Here is a 23,460-nt window from a genome sequence, read left to right on the forward strand (position 1 = left end):
ATTTGTGCTACTGAGAGGTCCTGCAGTACAGCTTGGGGTTTTTTTCTGACCATAAATTGTATTTACTAACACTCTAATATTCATTTGCTGCTGATGAGAAAGGAAGCAGCTTGTGAGCAGCTACTGCACTGGAAGATGAGAGTGAGGGATGCCAGGAGCTTCTGTTCATGAAATAAACAGATTTGCCTTCAGCTGTAGCAGAGTATTCTCAAATCCTGAGATTCCTCCCAGAGAAGAGGGATATACATCTGCTGGGATACACCAATGAAGCAGGAAAGTGTTATAGCCACCAAGTGATGGGCGAGCAGAACTCAGTGGTCCTAACAGTAAGAGCTGGAGCAATATCACTTCTAAGGAACATGGTTTCACTTGTGTATGCAGTTTCAGATCTTTAGAGTGTGATTTTTTGTGTGTGCATGCACACACATATGGTGTGAGTGCATTTGTGTATCTAAGGGAGAGAGAAAGATTATCATAACAGAAATGTGTTAAAGTCATGAGCAGCTTGAGCTGAGCTGAGCTGTAGGGAAGCTTATACTTTACTGTCCTCAATATTGATTCACTCAGTGGTATATATTTTATTAATTTTAAACAAAAGCACTTGACACCAAGTGAGCCAGCCAAAGGATAAGCAAACAGAAATGACTGAAAAATTATGGAGGGGCAAAGAATTCTGCACTGTTGGCCAAGGTCTGCTTTGAAAAGAGTGTGTGCCACTGAAGTAACTGGCTCTGAGGAAAACTTCGGAGAGTAGGACTCATCTGTGTGTTGATATCAGTGATCTGACAGAGAGAAACCAGACACCACAGTATAAACAGAGCACTGCAGGTTACCAAGGCTCTCTTAAACAAGTGTACAACAACTTCTACTTACATAAATGATCAGGTCCTTTCAGCACGAGGCGAACTTGTCTGCTTCCATAGGGAATAGCAACCACTGTATCATCCACTGTTGGGAAGGCAAAAATGCATGGAGTAAATAGGCAAAGGAACTCCCACCTGTTTTCTAATAAGCAGTCAAATGCATGTTTACAAGGCAGTCAAAAAAACCCCTTAGGACCAATTAAAAAAACTCTAAGAATTATGATTAAAAATCTGAAAAAATAACTTGTTAAATGGGGTAAAAACCTTCTGCTTAGAAGAATCCAAACCTGTTGATTTTATTTATCCCCAACTCCTTCACAACTATTTATGGTTTTCTTGAATAACTAATAACTTTCTATTTCATCACAATTCCACTTAAAACTCTCAAGTATTTTGAATTGGTGTTTGTGGCAAAGTAGAGAAGCATAATCCTATTCTGCTGTTTAACCAGAATAGCTTTCTCATTTTTCACTTGACTTTTTCCCACTTAAACCCCATAGCTTCTCCATGATCCTGCCCATGCTATGCGACGGTCTCCTGCTGCCCTCAGGTATGTCACCCCTTTCACACCTTTTATTTTAATGACCACAAGTGCTATAATTCTGCTTCCCTTTCTACACTGCTACCAGAAAGCCTCTGGAAAAACAGAAGCCCATTAGATTTTCATGTAAACAGGTATCAAAACAGGATCTTGCACCTATGAAGCCCTTGGGAGCTCTGCCAACTGGATCTAAACCGAGGTGTGAACTAACATGTAGGTAACATGCAGCTGTGAAAGTTAGCTAGGTCAGCATTTCTAAAGAGGCAGCAACCTCAGTAATTTTCTGAAGGGAGCTGGAAAGGCATGGAAAGATGCTATAAAATGCTACACCTGGGTCATGAAGTGGCATGCCCAGAGAATGCTGACCTGGACTAATCAGCACACTTCATTCACCTTTCCCTTTCTGCCTCCTTCCCATATAACTGGAAGGTGGGAAAGAAAAACTATGCATGCCTAACAGGATTTTTTGGGGGAGTGAAAAGGTGGTAGATGTGAGAGGAACAAAGTCTCTTTCACTAATTCATCAGAACTGCTCACATCTATGTCATGAAATGCCTTCTAGCAGGAGCTACAGCTCTGCTCTCAAAGCACTGTTTTGCTTTGTCAGGTAAGGCTAACCCAGACAATGAAAGCATTTTATCTTTCATTCAAATATGAGTTGGGGCCTTATGTTTCTGACCAGACCAAACTGGGAACACTGTTGGAACTCAGCTAAATCAGGATTCTCACTTACTAGCAGAATAGTTATTAATGTTGTCATTTTATATCAAAAGGTGAAGAGTTGACAGAGAGAGGAAACACTTCCAGAAACAGGAATTTTAAGCAGTACATTAATTCATCCAAACCTATAACATCTCAAAACTGTGAACTAGAACCCCCTTAAATTTTAAATTCTGTAATGCGTCATAAAAATTATTGACACTCTTATATTTCAGAGCTTTATGGGATGAAATACTCATACTTTTGTGGCTTCTAAATATCCCAGAAGTGAGGCGGAAATGTAAGCAGTCTCTCTGGGTGCCAAAAAAGTTGTGTGGACATAAAGACTGCTCAGATTTGCAAGTGCTTCTGAACCGTGTCCCATTTTCAAGTTCTGATTTGGTATGTTTTGTCAAATTATCCAGAAATTTCCTAAGTCTTTTGTAACACTGGGGTTAATCTCAATACACGTTTTGCTCATACACATCTCTGATATCACAGTGATTAGTAAAGCTAGGAATCTTTCACATCTATACAGAATTCAAATTTTCTATTTGGAAAGACAAATATGCAATTTCTAAAAAGTTCATTAAATACTGATATTCTAATATTGCTTTATTGGCACCATTCTGGCATCCAGATTCAAGATACCCAGTAGGATAAACACATTTTATCCATTTTGGGGAACAAAATATGTGAGTATGACATGTCATTTTGCTGTATATATATAACATTTTTTGGAATGAGTTTGGAAAAGCAGTAACTTCAATTTTCAAAAAACAATATTAGTGACCTTTTTACAAGTCTTACTTAAAGACAGTCCGATGGCATTATTTTATCTGTCTCTCAGTTACAAGCTCTGTGCCGCAGAGTTAACAACTCACTGACACGTCACAGAAAAACTGGACAGTTTAAAGACCATGTGAGCTTTTATTCTCAGCATGCATCTTCTGCCCCAGGGTATTGCTAGGACTATATTTCACCTGATCTTGAAGTTGCTCTCCATTTGAAATCCTAGCATGCTTTATGAGAAATGCAAAGCTCAGTGGGATTTTTGCTTATCACAGTGCTTCCTGCTTTCACAAAGCAGAAGCAGTGGGGACTGAAGGATAATTTCCTGAGGTTAACAGTGATAAGGAGGAGACACTTCCTGCGAAGAAATGTAAAAGTAAGCAGGCTAACATTTAGTCACAGCTCTCTCCAACAATAAGCAGAGAGACAGATTGTTGAGCAGCTGTGTGGAACTCTCTGAGGAAAAGATACAAAATGCTTTAACAGGTGGTTGGTTTTCTCCAGAGACCATGCACAGGGAAGCAAGGGAGAGTCCCAGATAACTGAGAGGACAGTGGCTCAGGGCTGTTAAGAAAGTGCAAGGATTTAGGCAAAAGTTAAATGTCATGTACATCCGTCAGATTCACATGAGATACCATTTTCTTCTAGTTCTGGATTTTTAACTTGGATTTTTTCCAAATGGTCTGTCAGTTCTCATGATGAAAAATGGAGTTCTTTCTGTCTCCCAGTTACTAGTGATATTCCGTGGAAATCTGGAACCATATCTATTTTTCACAGCCATGGCAAGAGTAATTAGGTGAATATCTAGACAGCATTATAATTTCTACAAATCTCTTAAAACGAATCTACTTCACTAGTAGATGTCAATCCTTCTTTAGAGAAATACCATCTTTGCACTAGGTGATCAGCAAAATGCACTCGCAGCTTATGGGACCAACTCTCTAGCTTCTTGGTGAACCCAAAGAAGCCTGCTTAAATGCAGCTTATCTTCATAGGAAGGACATACACTCTTCCCTAAAGAAGATAATAAATAAAAAGAAAAGGATGGATTTTCTGCAGACTTCAGAAGAACCACCCAAGCCACCTAAGAAAAAAGAATATTTCAGGAATGAATGAAGGTTTTTGTAGCTTTTTTACTATTAGTCTTACAAAACCATAGACACAGGTGTTTTCTTTTTCATAAAAATGTAGGTGAGAATTCAACATCACACTACCTCCTGCCCTACTATGTTTCTGTTTCTGAGGCCACTGGGACATGTATATTACCCCTATAAATAGTGAAGAAGCTATTTCTGTAGAAAATGCTAAGTGTTTAAAAGCTCTATGAATTTCTTTCTCTTATGCCTTTGCATTATATAAACAGCATGGAGAAGGGAACTAGATGTGAGCACCAAGAGAAAATTAATTTAGTATGATGAGCTCAAGACTGTGTTTTGAGTGGTTTTGAGATATAAGCACCTTCAGAAACTATTGGGACAGCACTGGATTAAAGGCCAACTGTCGAATTCTCCTAGAACAGTCCTCAAGATTGAACAGAGTTCCTTGTTAGAGAAATAAAAATCCCAAGCGAGGCCAAAGAACATGTCTGCTGATATCTAGTCACTGATACACATTTCCCCTCTGATTTTTCTAATGTTGCATGGCAGACTGGCTCACATTGGCTTTTCATCCCTTATTCAGACAACAGATAAAGTAGACATAATTCTGGAAAACCAGGATTATTTTATAAAGATGACTTGAAATTTAGCTATCAACTAGTGAACCCAGACATTTAAATGACTGGATAAATAAAAGGAATCAGGCCCTGATCCCAGATATGCTTGTGTATTTATGTTTATAGTGACAAATAAGCAAGATGCTGACAGAGACAAAGTGCCAACAGTGTTGGGGAAGATAAATGCAGAAAATGAACACGATAGGTTTTTAAAAGCTTTTCAACATTTAGAATGTCAAATTTTCACAACATTTACATAAATCATTTGGAAGCAAACCTTAAAAAGAATTCATACTAATTCACATATGTGAAGGGGATCCATAACTGTGTCTTTACAATTTAAAAAAAACACAATTTAAAAAAAGACTTACTTTTCACAGATTCAAAATTCATAGTATTGCATAAAAACATGCATGTTTACATCAGGGAAGGGAAAAATGCCACATGGTTTATACAGAGTGCACACAAAATCCACTATTTTCTCAGCTCTGCATACCAATTATATACAGGGAAATGTGTCTGAATAATCCATTCTCTAACATTTTTTTCACACTTTTCTCAGTCTAAGATTGTGCTCCGTGCTATCTGCTCTCTTACCTATATAACGTTCTTTGCATTTAATAGGAAACCATTGGGAGTAGGTACTGTATTTTACTAATATTTTAGCACTGTGCACAATACATTAGTGCCTCTATCCTCAGTAGAGAAGAGATGAACACCTTTTTACCACAAAGCAACACAAAAACAATGAATTGCTTCTACAGGAAAAGACACTTGCCAAAAAAGTTCACAAACACTATTATGTCTCAAGTAGCCTGAAGATTTCCAAATCTCCTCCTGCATGTTGCAGAAAACTTAACAATGAAGTGAAATTCTATTAAAAAAAAAAAATAAAAAGAAAGTATACCCTAGGGTGTATCACTGCGTCCTGCAGCCGCAGGGAGGAGGAGGGAAGATCCAGCAGGCAGGAATTGTGCAGCAAGATTGATCAACTTAAATATTTTACAACCTCTTTTATAGACTTTTTTCTTCATAGTCTAATTGAACAAAGGATCAGCCACCCCTTGGGGTGACTGGCCAAAATCCTGAAACATCCATTGTCAAAATATTTTTCTACTGTACTATAAGCAAGACTTTTCAAGGCTGCAGGTGTTTGATTGTTTACATACCCTGCTACCTCTTCTGTGAGAGAGAAAGTCTCTCACGGGCTTAGAAAATAGCAAGAAAATCCTCGGTAGCAGCATTTTTGTATCCACAAAATTCCATTCCTAAATCTTTGTGAATTATTTCCTTTGTCCTCTAACGTACAATTCTGCATCAGCAATGGAACTCTTATGAGGATTATTCTTTTCTTTCCTTCATACAAAATAGTTGCCCTTCCCTTCCCCTTCCCCTTCCCCTTCCCCTTCCCCTTCCCCTTCCCCTTCGCTTTTTCTTTCTCCTATTCTCCCTCTCAGTCAGAAAACATGGAGCCACAGCTGCACTGTGCTATCAGCTGCTCTCTGTGCTGTGCTCCATACCAACACAATTACTCTTTGGCAGAGAGAAGCTTTTGTAAAAAGGAGCTCTCCCTGTTATAGAATCTGCACATATACACACACTGTCTTCAGCAGATATTACACTGCTATTTGAATCTTTAAAGTTGTGTGCAATTCAGCACAGGGAACGCTGCTCCAGAATGGTAGAGCTGGTCTGATTAAACTCTAAGGCTGGGGGCAGGTATGCAAGCTGGCTCATGTGATTCCTTAGGTGTGTCTACATAGGCATGAAAATACACCTATCTTTTAATCCTTCCTTCAAACTGACCAGATACACCCTGTCTCTCATCCCAAAAGTTTTATAGCTCCATCTGTGGTGCTGTAAACAGGTTGAAATCCTGTCTGGGGTACAGGATAAACTAACCCTCTCACTGGGGCACACTAATGCTACTTTACCACTCTGGGTTGAAGCTGGCTCAGCATGCAGGAAAGGCTGTGCTTTTTTGTAGGCATCTCTCATGGCTGTGTAGGCACTTCCTGACAACTTGGGTTCCTCAGTCCGCCGCAGAATTGAGTGACCATACTGAGCATGCAGGCACACATGATGCTAACACAGGCCTTGGAGAGAGCACTTTGCCAGGCTGGCACCATCAGCCCCTCAGGGTTCCCCTCTGCTGTAGAGCAGCATAAACCATTCTATTCAGAGCAGTGTGGACTAAGTCCTATGCCTAGCCAGCTAATACAGCCAGAGAGGTGTTGGAAGCGCCACCTCTACTTACTCTCCTGCTCTTTACAAGCAACTAGCTAGCTGAGATGGGGAATATACTGATGACACCTTTCCACAAGCCTCTGTCCACCCCCACAACCTGACCAACAGTCTGAGCAAGGCTGCTTTAACCCAAGAGGCTTTAACCTGTGGGGACAACTAGATGGACCATGATTATTGAGGTACCTGAGAAAGAGTGGGGTGAAATCTATCCTGCAAGAAATGAGTACTTCACTTAAAGGGAAAGGTGGCACTTTACCAGAAGGAACAGCTTACATTTACTTGCTGAGAGCTGGGACTTATACTGGCCTCGAACCAGCCGGCAGGTGGACCCATCTCCATTGCAGACTCCACAGTTATCTTCCTTGACAGCACTTCCCAGCTGGTGGTCACAGCCAACAATCTGGCAAGAAAGAAAGATGTGCAGTTCAACGTGAGCGCTTACCAACTGACTGCTCAATCCATCTCCGCAACTAATTACTCTAGATTTCTCTCTTAGCATCTCTAGAGGGCCATAAAGTACCTTAGCAATGAAAGAGGCTGAGCAAATCTGGCTGGGAGTGTGCACTGAAGCCAGGCGAGAGACAGTGAACAGGTTAGTACTCAATGGCTTTTGCAGTCCAGAGGAAGAAAAGAAGAGGTTGTTATTTTAGCGCATTGTGAACATTTCTTGGTCAGAGTCCTATCAGAAATTTCACCTCTTAGAGTTTCACAAAGAAAAATGCCTGAAACAGATAAGAAGACAGATACGAAGCAGACAGATAGATAAAAGTAAAGAGCAGCATGGATCAACAGTAACATGGCTCAGTGAAATTTTACCTGCTATGCAGCTGGGGAAGCCATGGGGTTTTAATTATGTTTGACAATAATCCCATTCCACACTGTCAATGCCTGTGTTCAGACATTGTAAAATTTCCGATAAAGAAGGATGGAATGATTGCAACAGAAGAATTGAGAGTCATTGCATGAATGCAATTACCTGCTCTGAAACTGGCTTTATTCCTATATGCAAATTGTTTGGTTCAAAATTTTAAGAGTTGAATACATAAACTAGGTCTCTCAGTTTGCAAAACCCCTATAATTCCCAGGAGAATCAAATAGAAATTTATAGTTAAGTACATTTTAAGTTAATTAATGGACTATAGATTTGTTCATCACAGTGTCAATGTCAGCCTTTTCTTTGAACTTTAAGTTCTGCATCCAAGTTACGAATTTTGCATATAAATAATTGAAGTCGAAGAAACTAAGGAACTCCTTACCGTGTTATAATTACCTTTGTAAGTAGTAGAAAATAAAAGGCCTTCCAGCATTCTGGCATGCAGAGTAAGCGACGAACAAATATTTGTCTATAACTTCTAATGAGTTTGTGCTAAGGCTCTTAGCCAAACAGAGAGGATATATATAAACACAGGGAATTTTAAATAAAGTATTTGTTTTAGCTTTAAATTTCCCTGCATTTCTGAGTTTCACTTAAATCAGAGAACTAGGTCCTAGAAAATGATGAGAGCAAGTAGGGCACTTATCATCAAGACTCATAAAAGCAGTACGTGTAACTTGCCCACTTAAACATTCAGACTAGTATTTCTCATTCATGCAAATCTCAGTGTGCAGAATTACACATCTCTGCTAGGGTGAGATATACTCCTGGATTTGACACTTTCTCTTCATTTGCCTATGAAAATGCAGGCTTCAATAACCAGTAGTTACTTCTAGCAATTCGATTCCCATTTTTAACACCATTGTTTTACTAGCTGCACAATAGTTGTTTCTTTGATTATTTGTCATATTGACAATATAATTTATTTAATTTAAATCTTTACAGATTCAGGCTTGAAGAAAGCTATCATCAAATGTCTTTGATTTTACCTTCTGCTTCCAGGTCACATTACACTATGATGCCTCCAAGAGAATTAATGAGGCCTAAAAAAAGTAACAGTTGTACAGAAATGATACATTTTCTTGAAAACCTAGTCATAGCAAGACTGCAAGAGACATTTTAACACATTAGAAACACCACAACAAATAATAGTTAGAAAGCTGAAGCAAAGATAAAAGTATCTTGATTGTGACTACTCCATACAAAACTTCCAAGTACAGATACACAAATTGTATCCACGGTACTATGTAAGATTTACATCTTTTTTTTCTGAATAAGAATATCCCTACAGGAGATGAACCACCTCCAACATACGCAGACTCGTATGCTTTAACTTCCATGAATGTCACTGTGTAGACAAGATGGTAAAAAGAACCACTTGAATGATCTGAAAACTGTATGACAACGGCTACAAATCAGATTTTCCTTCTAGTGCATTAGAGATCACTAGCACCCACAGTGAGAAGCATCCTGCTGGGGAACCCAGATAACAAAAGAAAGATTAGAATTCCCTTTCATATCTGCTCATATTTTATAATCAATAATTCAGGTTAGAGTGGTACACAAATCTTTATGCCTTTGCCTATTTTGAAGCAAATATGTGAACTGCTTGGATATGAAATAGGCTTGATCTTAAATCCAGGTATGAGGTAACCAATTTCAAAAAACAGCATTTACTACTTTAAAGCATTTTTAACTTTATGAATCATCAGCTCACATATTGCCATGGGCTATAGCCTGGTTAAAATTAATTTATAAACTGAGCAATTTGGAGCTAGGTCACAACTTGTGGAGGAAACCACCAGGAAAATCTCAGATGTGAAAGGCAGTTATCTTTTTATATGTGGCTTGTTTATTTTTCTGAGTTGGATGGCCATTACCAGTGTACATCATAAAAATATTTCTTCTGCTGAAGTGCTGTGTATCAAATGGAAGTATGAGCAAAGTGGAAGTATGGAGACCTTTGTGAATATTAAGACTTCTGTGGTATGTACAAAATGTATATTAACCTTACTGTATTTGGCAGTGTCTCAGATAATTTTATGCAATTAAAAGTTTTGATGAAATTAAATGAATTTCCTATTTCTCCCTAAGGTCTCTGAAAAGATTTTTTCTTTACTCTGTTAGATTATCTGTTTTAATAGATACGCAGAGCTCTGGGAGTATGTATGAAATTTTCATTAAAAAAAACTATGAGTGACTAATGCCTGAAATAAAAAACATTCCCAAGCTCACTTTTTTTTCTTTTCTTTTCTTTTTTCAATACATAGGGAAATTCTTCCATCTTTTGAAGGCAATTACATGCACTAGAAAGGTTGCTAGTGTTTGCAATGGAGTCACTGGTGTTTTAAAATGAAAAGCACTACTCCAGATCTCTTATATTAGTTTTTAGTAGCTCTGACATGAAAACATTTTACAGGCTGGACTGTTATGAAAGCAAAAGATCAGACAAGGAAATATTAAAGTGCTCCTGAAAAAAGACACAGTTCATGAGAACAATATCTTTTGTCTCTGAGCAGAAGAAACAGGAGTTCGGCTGAGTTGAGAACATGTCGTTTCCATAACATTATCTTCACTGTCCATCAAGGCTGCAGAGAACTCATTGAAAAAGATTATGGAATGGGTGGAAAATATATCACCACTACACTAGAAATCTGCACAGGGTTAACAAGGAACAGGAAGGCAGAATTGTTTCTTTCAGCATTCACACGTAGCATGATCAAAACACAGAGGGAAGGTTTTAAAATGGCTGTTATCAGAGATGTCGAAGATCCAAGACACTAGGAGAGGCCAGCTATCAAGAAAAGTAGACTCACTTGGTCTGCAGAACTAGAAAAGTCTGCCAATTCCCTGACCTATGGGCATACTTATCTGATGAGAGGTGGCTGAGGACCTCGTCATGAAAATAGGCACCACGGAAGGCACTACTTCATCAGCATGGTAAGCAAAGGAAACAATAAGGATATTCTATCTCCAATGTACAGCTCACAGTAATGGTTTGGGGGACACAGTCTGAAACAAAACATTGACATTTTTAATTCAGCGGCCTAGGGAATATTTCACTCTCAGAAAAGCTTTGAAATGTCAACTCCTTGTCTTGGTTTGAAGCTGGATCCAATGTTGAAATTCTGAAGTTTCTGTGGGATAGAAACTTCCCTTTCCAATGCATTCTAGTTCTGATCTTAATATATCCTGGGGGGCTTAGGGAGATGAAGCCTTTTTCAATCCATAAAGGTCTGGGAAGGAAGCCCCCACTAGGAATGAAAATGGATTACTACAACAAATTGTGCCTGGAAATGTTCTGAAGTAAGCAGTTTTCATACTCATTTCTATTACATGTTAAGTTTCCTCCCCTTAAAGCAGGGTAATGAAGCACAGACTTTCCACACTGGAATCTTTTGAGTTTCAAGTTGCTGAAGTGCGGTCAGAGGCTTGAACTGCAGATTGTTACCACACAAAATGTCAGAAGCAGCTCCATTAAGTTCCCTGACAATCTAATCCAAACTCCATTAAAATCAAGAACATGTACTTATAAGTTTGATAAGTTTTGGATGAAGCTCTTGTGCGTTTCTAAACGTGCCTCTATGAAGCTCATTACTATTGTGGTTCAATGCCCCTAAAGCAGTAAAGGCAGATTTTGCAGAGCTCTGGAGGTCTCTCAGTATATGAAGATGTCAGCCATGTAGTACCAGAGTGAGGAAATCAGAAGTGACTACCAACTGCCTGCCCAGACCTTCTTCACCACCTCTAAAATGAGCAGATTTTTTATTCTCCTTATGGGTTTAGCATAGAAAAGTCTAGCAACAAAAAGCCAGAATAATAACAGCTAATCCCTAATTGGCCAAGCCTGTATTGTTTTCTGGCATAAGGTACCACATTTCTACTCAGAGGTAAAGATTCCTTATTACATTTAGGCTGAAGTCCCAGACTTCATGCTGAGTTTGACTTTCCCTCCCTTCCCCCCCGCCATGCCCCCCTCCCTGCCCTACTCCACTTCACAGCCCATAGGTTGACAAAACAGAAGAATAGGGATATTCCTGACTCTGAGACACATTGCAAAATCATTTTTACAGGACACTGCAAGAAAAAAGATGGTTATCAAGTTAGCAGATCAACTGCTTTGTGTAGTTTAAAGGCGTCAGGCTGGAAGTCCCACAACAGGAGTTGGAACTAACTCACTGAGTGCGTGTATGAGTGCTATAAGTGCACGTGTTCCCCTTGTGGACTTGAACTCTGGCTCAGTTTAGCAGATTTTTCCAGAAATAAAACTGGACCAGAAATGACAGGTTCTGCTCCAGCCCTGCTAGTCTGGAAATGCCCTGAAGTAGGAAGTTTTCATAATAATTTCTATTCAATATTAAGAAATCCTGGGCAGGAAATAATTTAATAAAGCAAGCTTTCAAATCTAGCCAATTACAAAGAAATCTCTCTGTTTTTCAAAGGGCATGTCTGCAGTTCAAATGCAAAAAGTTCTGAGAATCAGAAAAACGAAGTTGCCCTTCACATAGATAATGTGGGGCTCAATGTGGGACTTGTGTGGATTGTCACTGCTCAGTTGAAGAAAGATTTGGATCTGAGCTATCATTTCAACTGGGTTCAAAATCTTACAGAATCATCACGAAGAGCTGCCCTACTCTTCAAATTATTGGGGAGAGTACAGGCTTGAGCCTGTACAGCAAACTGGATCTGGGCTGATGTCTGTGACACGGGGACTTGCAGCCCCTGCTGAAGAAGTATCTGCCCTTCAGAGCACTGACTAAGATGACATTTTGCAGCCCCAGCATTTTTCCGGCACAGCCTCATGACATTATCCCATGACAGGCAATCTTGACCAGCACCAGGCACTAGGCAGGACTCCCCCAAGTCCCCAGGAATTCAGGTGGAGCTACACCACAACCCAATTATAATTGAAGACCATAAGATGATTTTCACAATGGCAAAGCAATTGTAACTATGCTGGTAAGAGTAGGCTCTGTGCCATGTGAAATCAGCGTACTCGCTTGGCCTTCGAGTCAAATATATCTTGCAACAGTTCAGACATCGTGAAACAAAATTCAGTTACTGATGAGTACCCAAATTGTTAAATACAGCCACTGAAGTGGCTAAGGTACACCTTCCAACATATGAAACATGGCTGGCCAGCTTGTTGATTTGTTATTGCTGGTTGCCTTATCTACCACTAATCAACCACTAATCCACTGCAACCAATCGCAGGTCCTGCTTGGTATCTGTCCCATCATTCTCAGCTAGCCAGAGCTCTCTGCTATTAATATATTTAAACAAAGACCCTTGTGTAGCCTCACTCAGCCAGCACAGCAGACACAATACATTGAGAATCAATGGTTCAGCCAAAGCTCTAGAAGCAAACAGCAAACACCCAGAAGCAGAAGGAACTAAAGAGAAATTTCTATTTTTTAATTCTCTCTCAGGGAACCACCCTTGATTTAAAAAGCAGCAATTAACCAAATTTTAAAGCTGCCACTTCTAAATGAGGATTATAGATGCACTAAAATCTGGGATGTGGGGAAAAGAAAACTCCTTACATTCAAATTTAATTAGGAGAAATCTTCCAACATAAAAAAAAAGAGTGAATTTTTCAGGTTCAGTGATTTATAACCAACCAATTTGTTGTGTGGACCACCATAAGAGAGTCCACAAATGTGGACATGTGTGAACAAAACTCTCTCTAGTTCATTCTCTGGTGATACAGAAATCCAGAGGCTGCAGCTATGTAAGAGGCAACATTTAAACAGAATTAACTTCCAACTGTTTATAAACAGATAACAATAGGAAGAAAAGCAGCTTTTGTGTTTATTCATATTCACTTACACATTTCATTCACACTTTTCTTTGGTTTTGGCTGCATTTAGGCTCACATATCCATATTGAGCTAGAGTAAAAACTAGTTTCTCCTTTATCTTTGCATACCTGTGTATTTACTGAAGGAGGAGAAAAAAACCTAACTTTTTTTTTAGCAAGTGCTCTTTAGCAGGTCATTGCTGAAATGCTTGCTTTTCTTCAGAAGAATCACATCTATTATCTGGATATCTTAGCAGTTCCAGGGGAAAGATCTGTCAGTTTTTGAAGAATATTAAAATACTACACCAGAAAGTGATTGCAAAGGTCATTCTAAGACTTCATCTAAAATTCATCAAGGCAGCTCTCCCTCAGCTTCCCTGAAGTAACGTGCTTGAGAAATCAAGAGTAAATTCTGCCTGCTGGACTTATTCTTTTCTCCTAGACCATGAAACACTAATTGTAAATGCATTTAACTGGCACTTGTGACATGTTACATTTGACTGCGATTCTTTGTAAGCTCTTGTGACTTCGTGACATGCTTGAAACTGCTACTCAGAGCTCTCTTCTGTTGGGTGTACAGGCTTCTTTTGTTGGCAGGAGTCGGTTCTCTGTCGGCTAGATCAATGGCGATCCAGCTGCAGAGCTTTGTTGTAACAGTGACAGCAAAGATTTTCTGGTGCTTCAGGCGGTCACATAATCAAGGAACAGACATCTCTCACAGTTCAAATACCTGAGAGAGGCTACATGTCCCCAAGCTGCTGCTGAAACAGCTTAGTTATACTGTGTGGTATTCCAGCCTGCTGCTCAGTGTGTGAGAGAAGTGCATGTAGGCCCTAGGAGAAGACATTTAGGAAGACAAAGGAAATTATCTAAAACACCTGCAAAACACCTGTCCTGGGTCTTCACAGTAACTGGACCACTTGCCAAGGTCAGCACACGATCCTCATTGTTACCGGTGCTACAGGAGGGTGAGGACAGTCTCTAATATTAGACCAATTAATGTTGCAGGGTGGAAAATGGAGGTCGTTTTCTTCCAGGGGTTTACATTGGGCAGGATGAACTCCTGGTGTTCTCATTCCTCAGAACCTGAGTTGACTTGAAAGGAAAGCATGCAAAGAAGTCAGATCCCAAGCTAAGGAATGACTAGGAGCAGCCACAGGCCCAGCTGCAAATTCCTACAGCTATGCCCCAAGTGTATCCCACATGGACAGTCAGGGCCCAAGGCAGGTTCATAAGCCTTCAGGAGCCTGCTGAGGTGACCACTTAATCTTATTTTTACCTGTCTCATGCAGGTTTTACTATGCCAATGAGTACAATATGCATGCACCAACTCCAAACACGTGACACTGTTATCTTGATTAGCTCTGTATTTTGGGCTGAGCTGGAAACAGGAGAGGATGTGTGCAGCAACACTTGGTACATGGAAGGGAGAAGGAGAAACTCTCCATCCTGAAGTCGTGATACACAGGAAATACAGCACAGTCATCTACTTAAAGTAGAGCAGGTTTTCCCATTCTTCTGGAATTATGCACCAATCTGCATAGCCTCTGTCTCTGATGAAAAAAATTAGAAGCATACATGCAGACACACACACACAGAGCCATTTAAGTACTGGCATATATAGAACCAGAAAATAGAACCATGGACTAGTTTGGGTTGTAAGGGACCTCTAATGGTCATCTAGGTCAACCCCCCTGCCATGGGCAGGACACATAATCAAAAAAAGGCCTCTAAGATCACCAAGTCTGACTTCTGACCAACCAGAGGTAACTAGAGGGAGCTAAATGCAACTAAGTTTGTTAGCTGACTTGAATTCACTGTGCAGCTCAGCAAAAAAAATTCTTAGGAATCAATAAACCAGAATTTTTTTAAACTACCTCTAGTAGTATTTGGAAGTAGATCTGTAAAGGAAAATTTAATAATCTGTAAATAGTAGACATTAATATAAGCATTTCTGGGATGCAGCTCTCTTTAACAAATAACCTGTAAAATTAAGTGAATGTAATGGAGAGAGTTGGAGTGAGAAGAAACAAAAGGACATTTATGGTTCTAAACAACTTTTTTGTAGTAACAAGTTTAGTTAACAGCCTTCTTAAAAATTCCCAGCTTTATAATCATTGGATCTAATCCTGCAATTAGAGCTATAATATGATTCGTTGTGTTATTCCATCATATATATGAAGCAATTTTATGGTCTTTAATAACGCAACACCAATAATAGTAATAGTAATAGTAATAATAATGACAACATTCTTACTATTAGGATTAGATTTGGTTTACCAACAGAAGAATAGCTTTTCAAGTTGTATGTAGAAAGCAGAAGGCAAAAGCAGAACTCTTTTATCTTGCTTCTTCAGAGAAATTTAAGGAATCAACAGGTATTACACTTCTACATGTACAAGAAGCTGGTTTGTATATAACTCTTCCCAAACACATTTCTCATAAATTTCTTGGACCACTAAGACTCTTATTGACTTTTCAGCCAAATGGCGCTGTTCATTTTTTAGCATCATTTGGCACAATTTTTTTTTCAGAATTTTCTGCTAGAGTTGACTCTATCTTTCACAGATCATGCCTACTCTTTTTGCCTTTGATGGGAAGTCTAACACTGTTGCATCCTTCCAGCAGATAGCTAAAAGGGTGTGTTTAGTTATTTTCAGTGTCTAGCCTTTCAACATGAAAACCATGCAGCTGTCATGACTTTTCACTCCTGTTGTCCTGAGCTGTGGTTGAATGTTTAAAGCAAACCCACAAATCACACACTTCATAGCAACTTGTATGGCATGTGGTCCCCTGGGATCCCTGGGCTGGAGAGACAAAAAGGATAGCAGAAGACAAGGGTCACTCCAGCTGTGTAAGTAAAAGAGACTGCCCAGACTGAAAGCATCTTGTCCATGACTGTGACTTCAGGGAAACAATACTCATTTACATCAGGTGAGGATTTGGCTATGATATTGATGGGACCCACTTTTGGGAAATTGCACAACAATTTACTATTTGGCCACATATTTAATGAAAACCATAACAATTATTTTCAAAAAAACCCAGATCTGGTGTTATACGGCAACACACAGACTCTGACATCCATACTGGGTATAGAAGAAGCCTTGAATAATCCTTGATCACCCATCTGAGGAAGCAAAGACTGACTTTCTTTTTCTTCCTTGCCAGAGTTAAAATAAAGAACATTTGCAGAATTCACACATGCAGAAGACAAAAAATATGTTGAGAGAGAATTAAGTATGAAGACAATGATAAGAGGAAAAAGTGAAAGAGATGAGGAAAACAGAAAAAACCCCAAAAATTAAAATGGAATATTCCCCCTGAAGCAGAAACAGAAATTATATTTTTTGATTGCGACAGGGAAGCTGGATAACACAAAGGAGATTTTGTTTACATTAGTAAAAGAAAGAAAGGAAGGAAGGAAGGAAGGAAGGAAGGAAGGAAGGAAGGAAGGAAGGACAGAAAATACCCATGTTGTATCCTTTTCAGAGAAATTAAACACTAGGTGTGAGCTGCATGAAACAGAGCAGACAAATCAGTATTCTAGTACACATGCTCAGTACAGCCAATTTCCTGGTTTTGTTGCTGTGATAAAGCTAAGTGTGATGATAAAGAATAACCCTGATTTCAAATAAAAGCAGGAGCAGGATGATCCTGAAAGACTGCACCCTGTGGCAAGGGACCCACATTGGAGCAGTTCATGAAGAGCAGTAGCTCATGAGATGGACTCACGTTGAAGAAGTTCATTGAAAACTGCCTCCCCTGTGAGGGATCCTGCACTGGAGCAGGGGAATGACTCCTCTCTCTGAGCAGTGGCAGGAACGTGTGTGATGAACTGATTGCAACCTCTACTCCCCATCTCCCTTTGCAGCTCACAGGGAGGAGGTAGAGGAGAGGAGGGAGGGGTAGGGGGCAAGATGCTTTTGAGATTTGTTTTACTTCTCTTTCTCTTCCTCTGATTTTTATTGGCAGTAAATTCAACTGATTTCCCCAAGTCTCTTTTGCCCATGATGGTAATCAGTGAGTGATCTCTCCCATTCCTTATCTCAACTCATGAGCCTTCAGTTATAACTTCTCTCCTCTGTCTGGCTGCAGAGAGCATCCAGCCAGGATCAACCCACCACACTCCAACTCAGCAGTTTCAACTGTTGTATGCAGAAATTGCTTATATTCTCAAAACCCCCAAAAAGGATTTGAAGCACGGGAATTTATTTTGCAAACAGGGAAAATTAAACTAGAAATTGGAAGTTTTAAATGTGTTTTCCTCAGCATACCCATTAATTCTACCTATAAAGAGGTTTCATAATGTTGAACTTCAAATCATTATTTCCTAAAAGAGCATTCTATTGACTTCAGCATTGTGGTTCAAGCAGCTGTAAAATATACCAATGGGCCATGATATAACCTGAGGTAAACTCAAAATGAGACCCAAAGATCTAAGTAATCTGTACTTCTTTAAAAAGAGGAGACAAAAAAGGAGACCCAAATTACACAGATATCCATACAGAAAGGAATTTAAAATGTTCAGAAGGAACAAGATGATTAGGAAGAAATAAAATGCATCACATACTGAAATTTTTTTGTTTGAAAAATGCTGTTGTTAGATAGTCTGTCTCACTATGCATTCAAGAGTAAAACTACAGATAAAAAAAAGAGTGTTCAGAAATTAATTCCTATTAATTTCTATTAATTTCTTAGGAGTTTCACACAAAGAACAAAGGCAAATTATACATCTTTTCATGGGAAAATACATTTATGTTTATATAATACAGAGAGAGGCAAGACGTCTGCAGCTTGCATGATTTCTGGACTACCACTCATGGGTACTGCCCTATGCCATGAAGTATATCTGAATCAGCTACTGAATAACTTCTCGAAAACCCTATCTCCTTAAATAAAAATTGAAAATATTTTTAAGAATCTCTAACCATACTCCTTCGTGAATCAAAGATTCAGGGATACAGCTTGTTGTACACACAAAATTGGCTTAGCTTGCCCTGAATAGAATCAGACGTCTCTTCTAACTTTAACTACTAAGTGGCCTTAGTAGTTGCAAAACAAAGGCTTCAGCTCAAAATCTCGTAATTAAACACAGACTTGTAAATATGCCACTGAGGTACTGGTAGTATTAAACTTCCGAAGATTATGAAAAATAAAGGATAAATATGAGAGAGGGATCTTATAATTTCCAAATATTGCATATTTTTAACAAATACATTCTTGTCAATGAGAGTGAAAAGTATCACCTTTAAATCAGGAGCGAGTACTGAGGCACACAGAGGGCAGTACGACTAACCTTTGATTTCTGCCATTAGGGATCTGAAGAAGAGCTTGTGAGGACACAATAGGTTATGGGTTGACCCAAGCCTTGCATACAAGGAAATACATTGCTGTGGTTAGTTAAGAAAATTGACACTTTTGTTCGATCTACTGGAAAAAATGCCCTACATCTATGCAAGCATACACCGATATTAACATCACTTTTACTATTTCAAGTTTCTTGCACAGACTATAATGAAATAGACATATGTTTTATGTATAATGTTGTACCTTGAGAACATTCAATTCCTTCTTGGTTGCTGTAACACTTGGATCAATGCAAGCCGATAGGAGGGTAAACTTAGTTGCTTTCAGTAGTTTTGCTCTGAGCAATCCAGAAAATATATTTCTTCGTCTTCAACATAGCACAATTGTTGCAAAGGACCTTTTGTCATAGAATCATAGAATATGCTGAGCTGGAAAGGACCCATCAGGATCATCTAGTCCAACACCTGGTCCTGTGCAGGACACCCCAAGAATAACACTATGTACCTGAGAGCATTGTACAAATGCCTCTTAAAGTCAAACAGGTTGGTGCTGTGACCACTTTCCTGGGAGCCTGTTCCAGTGCCCAACCAGCCTCTTGGTGAAAAACCTCTTTCCTGATATCCAAGCTAAACCTCCTCCTACTCAGCTTCATGCCATTTCCTAAAGTCCTGTGACTGGTCATGAGAGTGAAGAGATGGGTACCTGCCCCTCCTCTTCCCCTCATGAGGATGTAGAAGGCTACAGAGAAGTCTCCCCTCAGTCTCCTCTTCTCCAGGCTGAACAGAAAAAGTGACCTCAGCTGCTCCTCATACACCTTCCCCTCAAGGCCCTTCACCATCCTCGTGGCCCTCCTTTGGATGTGCTCTCATAGCTTAATATCTTTCTTAAATTGTGGCACCAAAACTGCCCCCAGCACTCGAGGTGAGGCTGCCCCAGTGCAGAGCAGAGTGGGACAATCCCCTCCCTTGCCAGGCTGGCGATGCTGTGCCTGATGCCCTCTAGGACACGGCTGGCCCTCCTGGCTGCCAGGGCACTGCTGACTCATGTTCAACTTGCCTCTGACCAGGACCTCCAGGTACCTTTCTGCAGGGCTGCTCTGAAGGATCTCATTCTCCAATCTGCATACAAAACCAGGGTTGCCCTCTACCAGGTGAAATGGCTCTTGCCCTTGTTAAACTACATGAGAAACATACTTCACTTTTTAATCTTCAGGACCTTATATGGAATATACATCTTAGGAGACTTCATTTTTTGCAGTTGTGACAAACCATATCTGTATCACTACAGTTGTCTGCTACACTGCTCCAAATTATGCAGTTCCAGAGACGTGTCATGAAAATATTGCTTTTCTGCCAGGATCATTATGAACTCTCACAAACTACTGAGACCCATGATTACTATGTTTACAGTATGTCAACCATTTTAGGTAAGTGGTAGCCTGTAGCTCCTACTGCAAGTGAATAGAAATAATTTCTAAAATCGTATTTTGTCTTCTCTGAAGTTTACATGAATTCCCTATACTTACAGAAATAAGTTTATTCACACAAATTTTACAGAGAAAGAATGCTCCACTTGTTCTTCTATAACTCTATGGTTCCCCAATCTTTTAAAATAACCTTTATAGAAGCAATGGAAGATCATGGCTTTTAAAGAAAGTTCACCACTTATTATGGCAGATTCCATACTCTTTACCACTCTGGACTACTTATGTAGTACTAGCTATTGCTGTGATAGATAGTAAAGAAATTGCTGTCCTATAAGTAGGGCAAAATCAATTACAAATTTTTTAATGCAGTACCTCTACTGTCACAAAGATATGACTGGATAACTGAGATAATAACACTTTGAGTTGCTTTAAATTTAACACACACATTTTTCACTGTGAGGAATACAGCATGAGCATTTATATTTTAATTTTTTTTGGTCATCCTCAAAAATGCAGTAATTGTAAATATATGGCAAAACTGCTGAAGAAACTGAATGCTGAAGAACATGGAAAATATAAAGTCATTTATGCATTAAAAATTATTCTAACATTTTAGGGTATATAAGAAAAGGGTTAGTTTAACTGAAATTACTCAGGCACACTAGTGCTAGTATGTTTGTCTATTCTTAAGCCACAGAGAAATAACATCAGTCTTTATAGTTTTAACAGTGCAGCTACCTTCAGCTTTCCAAGTAAGAATTGTCACGAGAATGCAAATGAGTTTGTTTTAGTATTAGATGCTTAGGAACTCTGTTTCCAAGGGAAAGTTTTCCTGAGAAAAAGTATGCTTCATATTTGGACTAAGCCAGAAATCAGCCTGCTCCTAAATTCTGGGCCACTATATGCAAAAAACTTTGAATCTTTTTCCCATCCAGATTTTTGTGCTTTCAGTCAAGTTTTTAAAAGATTTAAAAACAGAAAACAAGACTAAAAATAGTCTGTCTCATTAGGCAATCTAGAATTTTGCGAAGCATGCCCTGTGTTGAGGTGAAGAGGTCTAGATGATTGCCTTCTTCAGATCACAAACGAGATTAGCCCTATTATCTCTACTATCTACTCTATTTCATTTACTTCATTGCTTCTGGCTCAGGAGAGAAAATCAAAGAGAAAAGAAACAGGAGGAAAGCTTCCAAAGAAAAATAGCTTTCCAAAGAAAAATAAAGTGGTTGAAAATACACTAGAAAGCAAACAACACATCAAGCCTACGTAGATTTTAAGATGACCGTGCAATGAAACATGCCCTCAACCGTTTTTGAGACTTAGATGTGCTCAGAACTTAACAGAGATGGTGCAGAAGTCCTTCTCTTTGTCAACCAGCCATCTACATGTAGTTCAGAATAATAAAATCTAATGTAGATAGAGTAAGTTATTTAACAGGAGCAATGATAAGGCACCAATGTATACATAAAAGCACAAAGGTAATACAAAAGCAAATCAGGAGAGAATAAATTGGTTGAATGACCAAGAGGTCTCCATGCACTGTGAAGTGAAGGGTCAAAAAGCCTCCATTTCTCACTGGTAACAAATAAGGATGCTGAGGTCCAAGCAGATGTAGCACCTTGCCTAGTCCTACAGGAGGAACAGCAGTTTTTTCACTTTAGTACCTCATCTACTGCCATGTGGGTTTCTGATTTACAGGGAGCAATAATCCTCAAAGATAATGTAATTTGATAGACCTGGAAAACTTTGGTGTATCCAAATGAAAAGCTACAACATTATTTTCTTCTGTTGCTTCAAATCAGATCTGCTACTGCAGCTAACTATACAGAACAGTTCAAAACCAGATAATAAAATACTTCAAAAGAACCCCAAGGAAGCAGCATAAAGTGAGAAAGTAATCTTTGAAATTATACATGTCCCTCCCCTTGCCCTCCGCCCCCCCCTCCCCCGACCCCCCAAGAAATTAATTGAAGTGAATGGAAACAGATGATTAAAACAAAGACCCTAAAATGACACAAGTATGGAGGAGGAGAGGGAGTGAGCCTGTGAGGAGAGGAGTCATGAGGAAAGGGGTTAAGGCAGGGCTTCTCTCCTTACTTGGCACAAGCCGCTGATGCACATGTCCAGGGATTCAGTGTAGCACCGTGTCCCATCCAGAACTTTTGGAGCCAGCTCTACAACCAGAGCCGTTCCTCTGGCCTGGCACTTCAGTGAGCATGGGTTGTCAGGGTCATTAGAGACAGGAAGCCACTCATACAACTGCCCCTGGTACTTGACGTCATTGTGAGCAGAGCACTGCTGGGCACGAAAATCACCTGCTTCTGGTGGGCAGTCCTGCAGAAAAAGAAAAGAGGACAAGATCAGCAGGTCTATTCAGGACAGCCAGTTGCAGTATCATGCAGCTGGCTGGGTTCCACAGCTGCCAGATGTAGAGAGTTTCTGTTTAGACAAAAAAGAGTGATTGAAATAGCTACAGCTACACATAATTTAACAGATAATTATACCTTTCTTTCTTCTTTCCATGAAAGTATTAAAAGAACACCCAGACCATATGTAAATGGGAAATAAGAAACGCACTGTACAAGTCTTAACCACAGCCTTGTGGTTAAGCAAAAGGGGATCACAGTGCTCTTTCTGGATCTCATTCTACTTGTGCTCATATGTGGAGAAGTGTGTGTGCACAGCCATGCTTTTCCAGACAGATTTTTCCCTTTGTTTGAGGAGAAAGAGAAAAGAACTATGTCGTTCAATTGTTTCTTTACTTAAGCTCTTGCCACTAGCTTTTTTTTGCCTCAGTGACTTAAATCAGTTGGTATGGCAACAAGAATCAGAAGCATTTGACACATATTTGCATTTCTTTAACTTAAGATTTCATATCTCACATAATTAGGGACTTTTCAAAGTCTCAGTTTTCTGAGAAGACCTTAAAAAAGCCCCTTTTTTAATTCTTCAGGAGATTCATGAGATGTATAAATCTAACTCTGAACTCAGTCCACCTGATACAAAAACCAAAGACCACTCATACTGCATATAGTACCTTATTGATAAGAATGTTAGGCTTTTCTTACCCATATATACTTTCTTGCTACCACTTAGCACTGAAAAACATTAGAAAGGTTCTCAAGAGAGCAAGAAGAGCTTTAAAATCATGAGTTTAGGCAAAATAAACATGAGTTCTTTTTATTTCCTTTCCAG

General features: G+C 39.3%; 1 protein-coding gene across 3 annotated transcripts in view; it reads right to left on the reverse strand.

Annotated features, from left to right (window-relative positions):
* ADAMTSL1 (ADAMTS like 1) overlaps positions 1–23,460 on the reverse strand; it is a 415,229-nt gene that overhangs the window by 120,180 nt on the left and 271,589 nt on the right. For all 3 annotated transcript variants that reach the window (XM_042013122.1, XM_042013121.1, XM_042013123.1), the window contains 3 exons: positions 22,363–22,599; positions 7,130–7,256; positions 874–948 (listed from right to left, as the gene is read on the reverse strand). In XM_042013122.1, the coding sequence (XP_041869056.1) occupies positions 874–948; positions 7,130–7,256; positions 22,363–22,599 (439 nt within the window). The remainder of the gene's footprint in view (positions 1–873; positions 949–7,129; positions 7,257–22,362; positions 22,600–23,460) is intronic.

The sequence above is a fragment of the Corvus kubaryi genome, unplaced genomic scaffold (assembly GCF_017639235.1).
Source record: "Corvus kubaryi isolate FWS band 111438036 unplaced genomic scaffold, C.kubaryi_AGA036_p1.0 split1-37296, whole genome shotgun sequence".
NCBI classification, from domain to species: domain Eukaryota; kingdom Metazoa; phylum Chordata; class Aves; order Passeriformes; family Corvidae; genus Corvus; species Corvus kubaryi.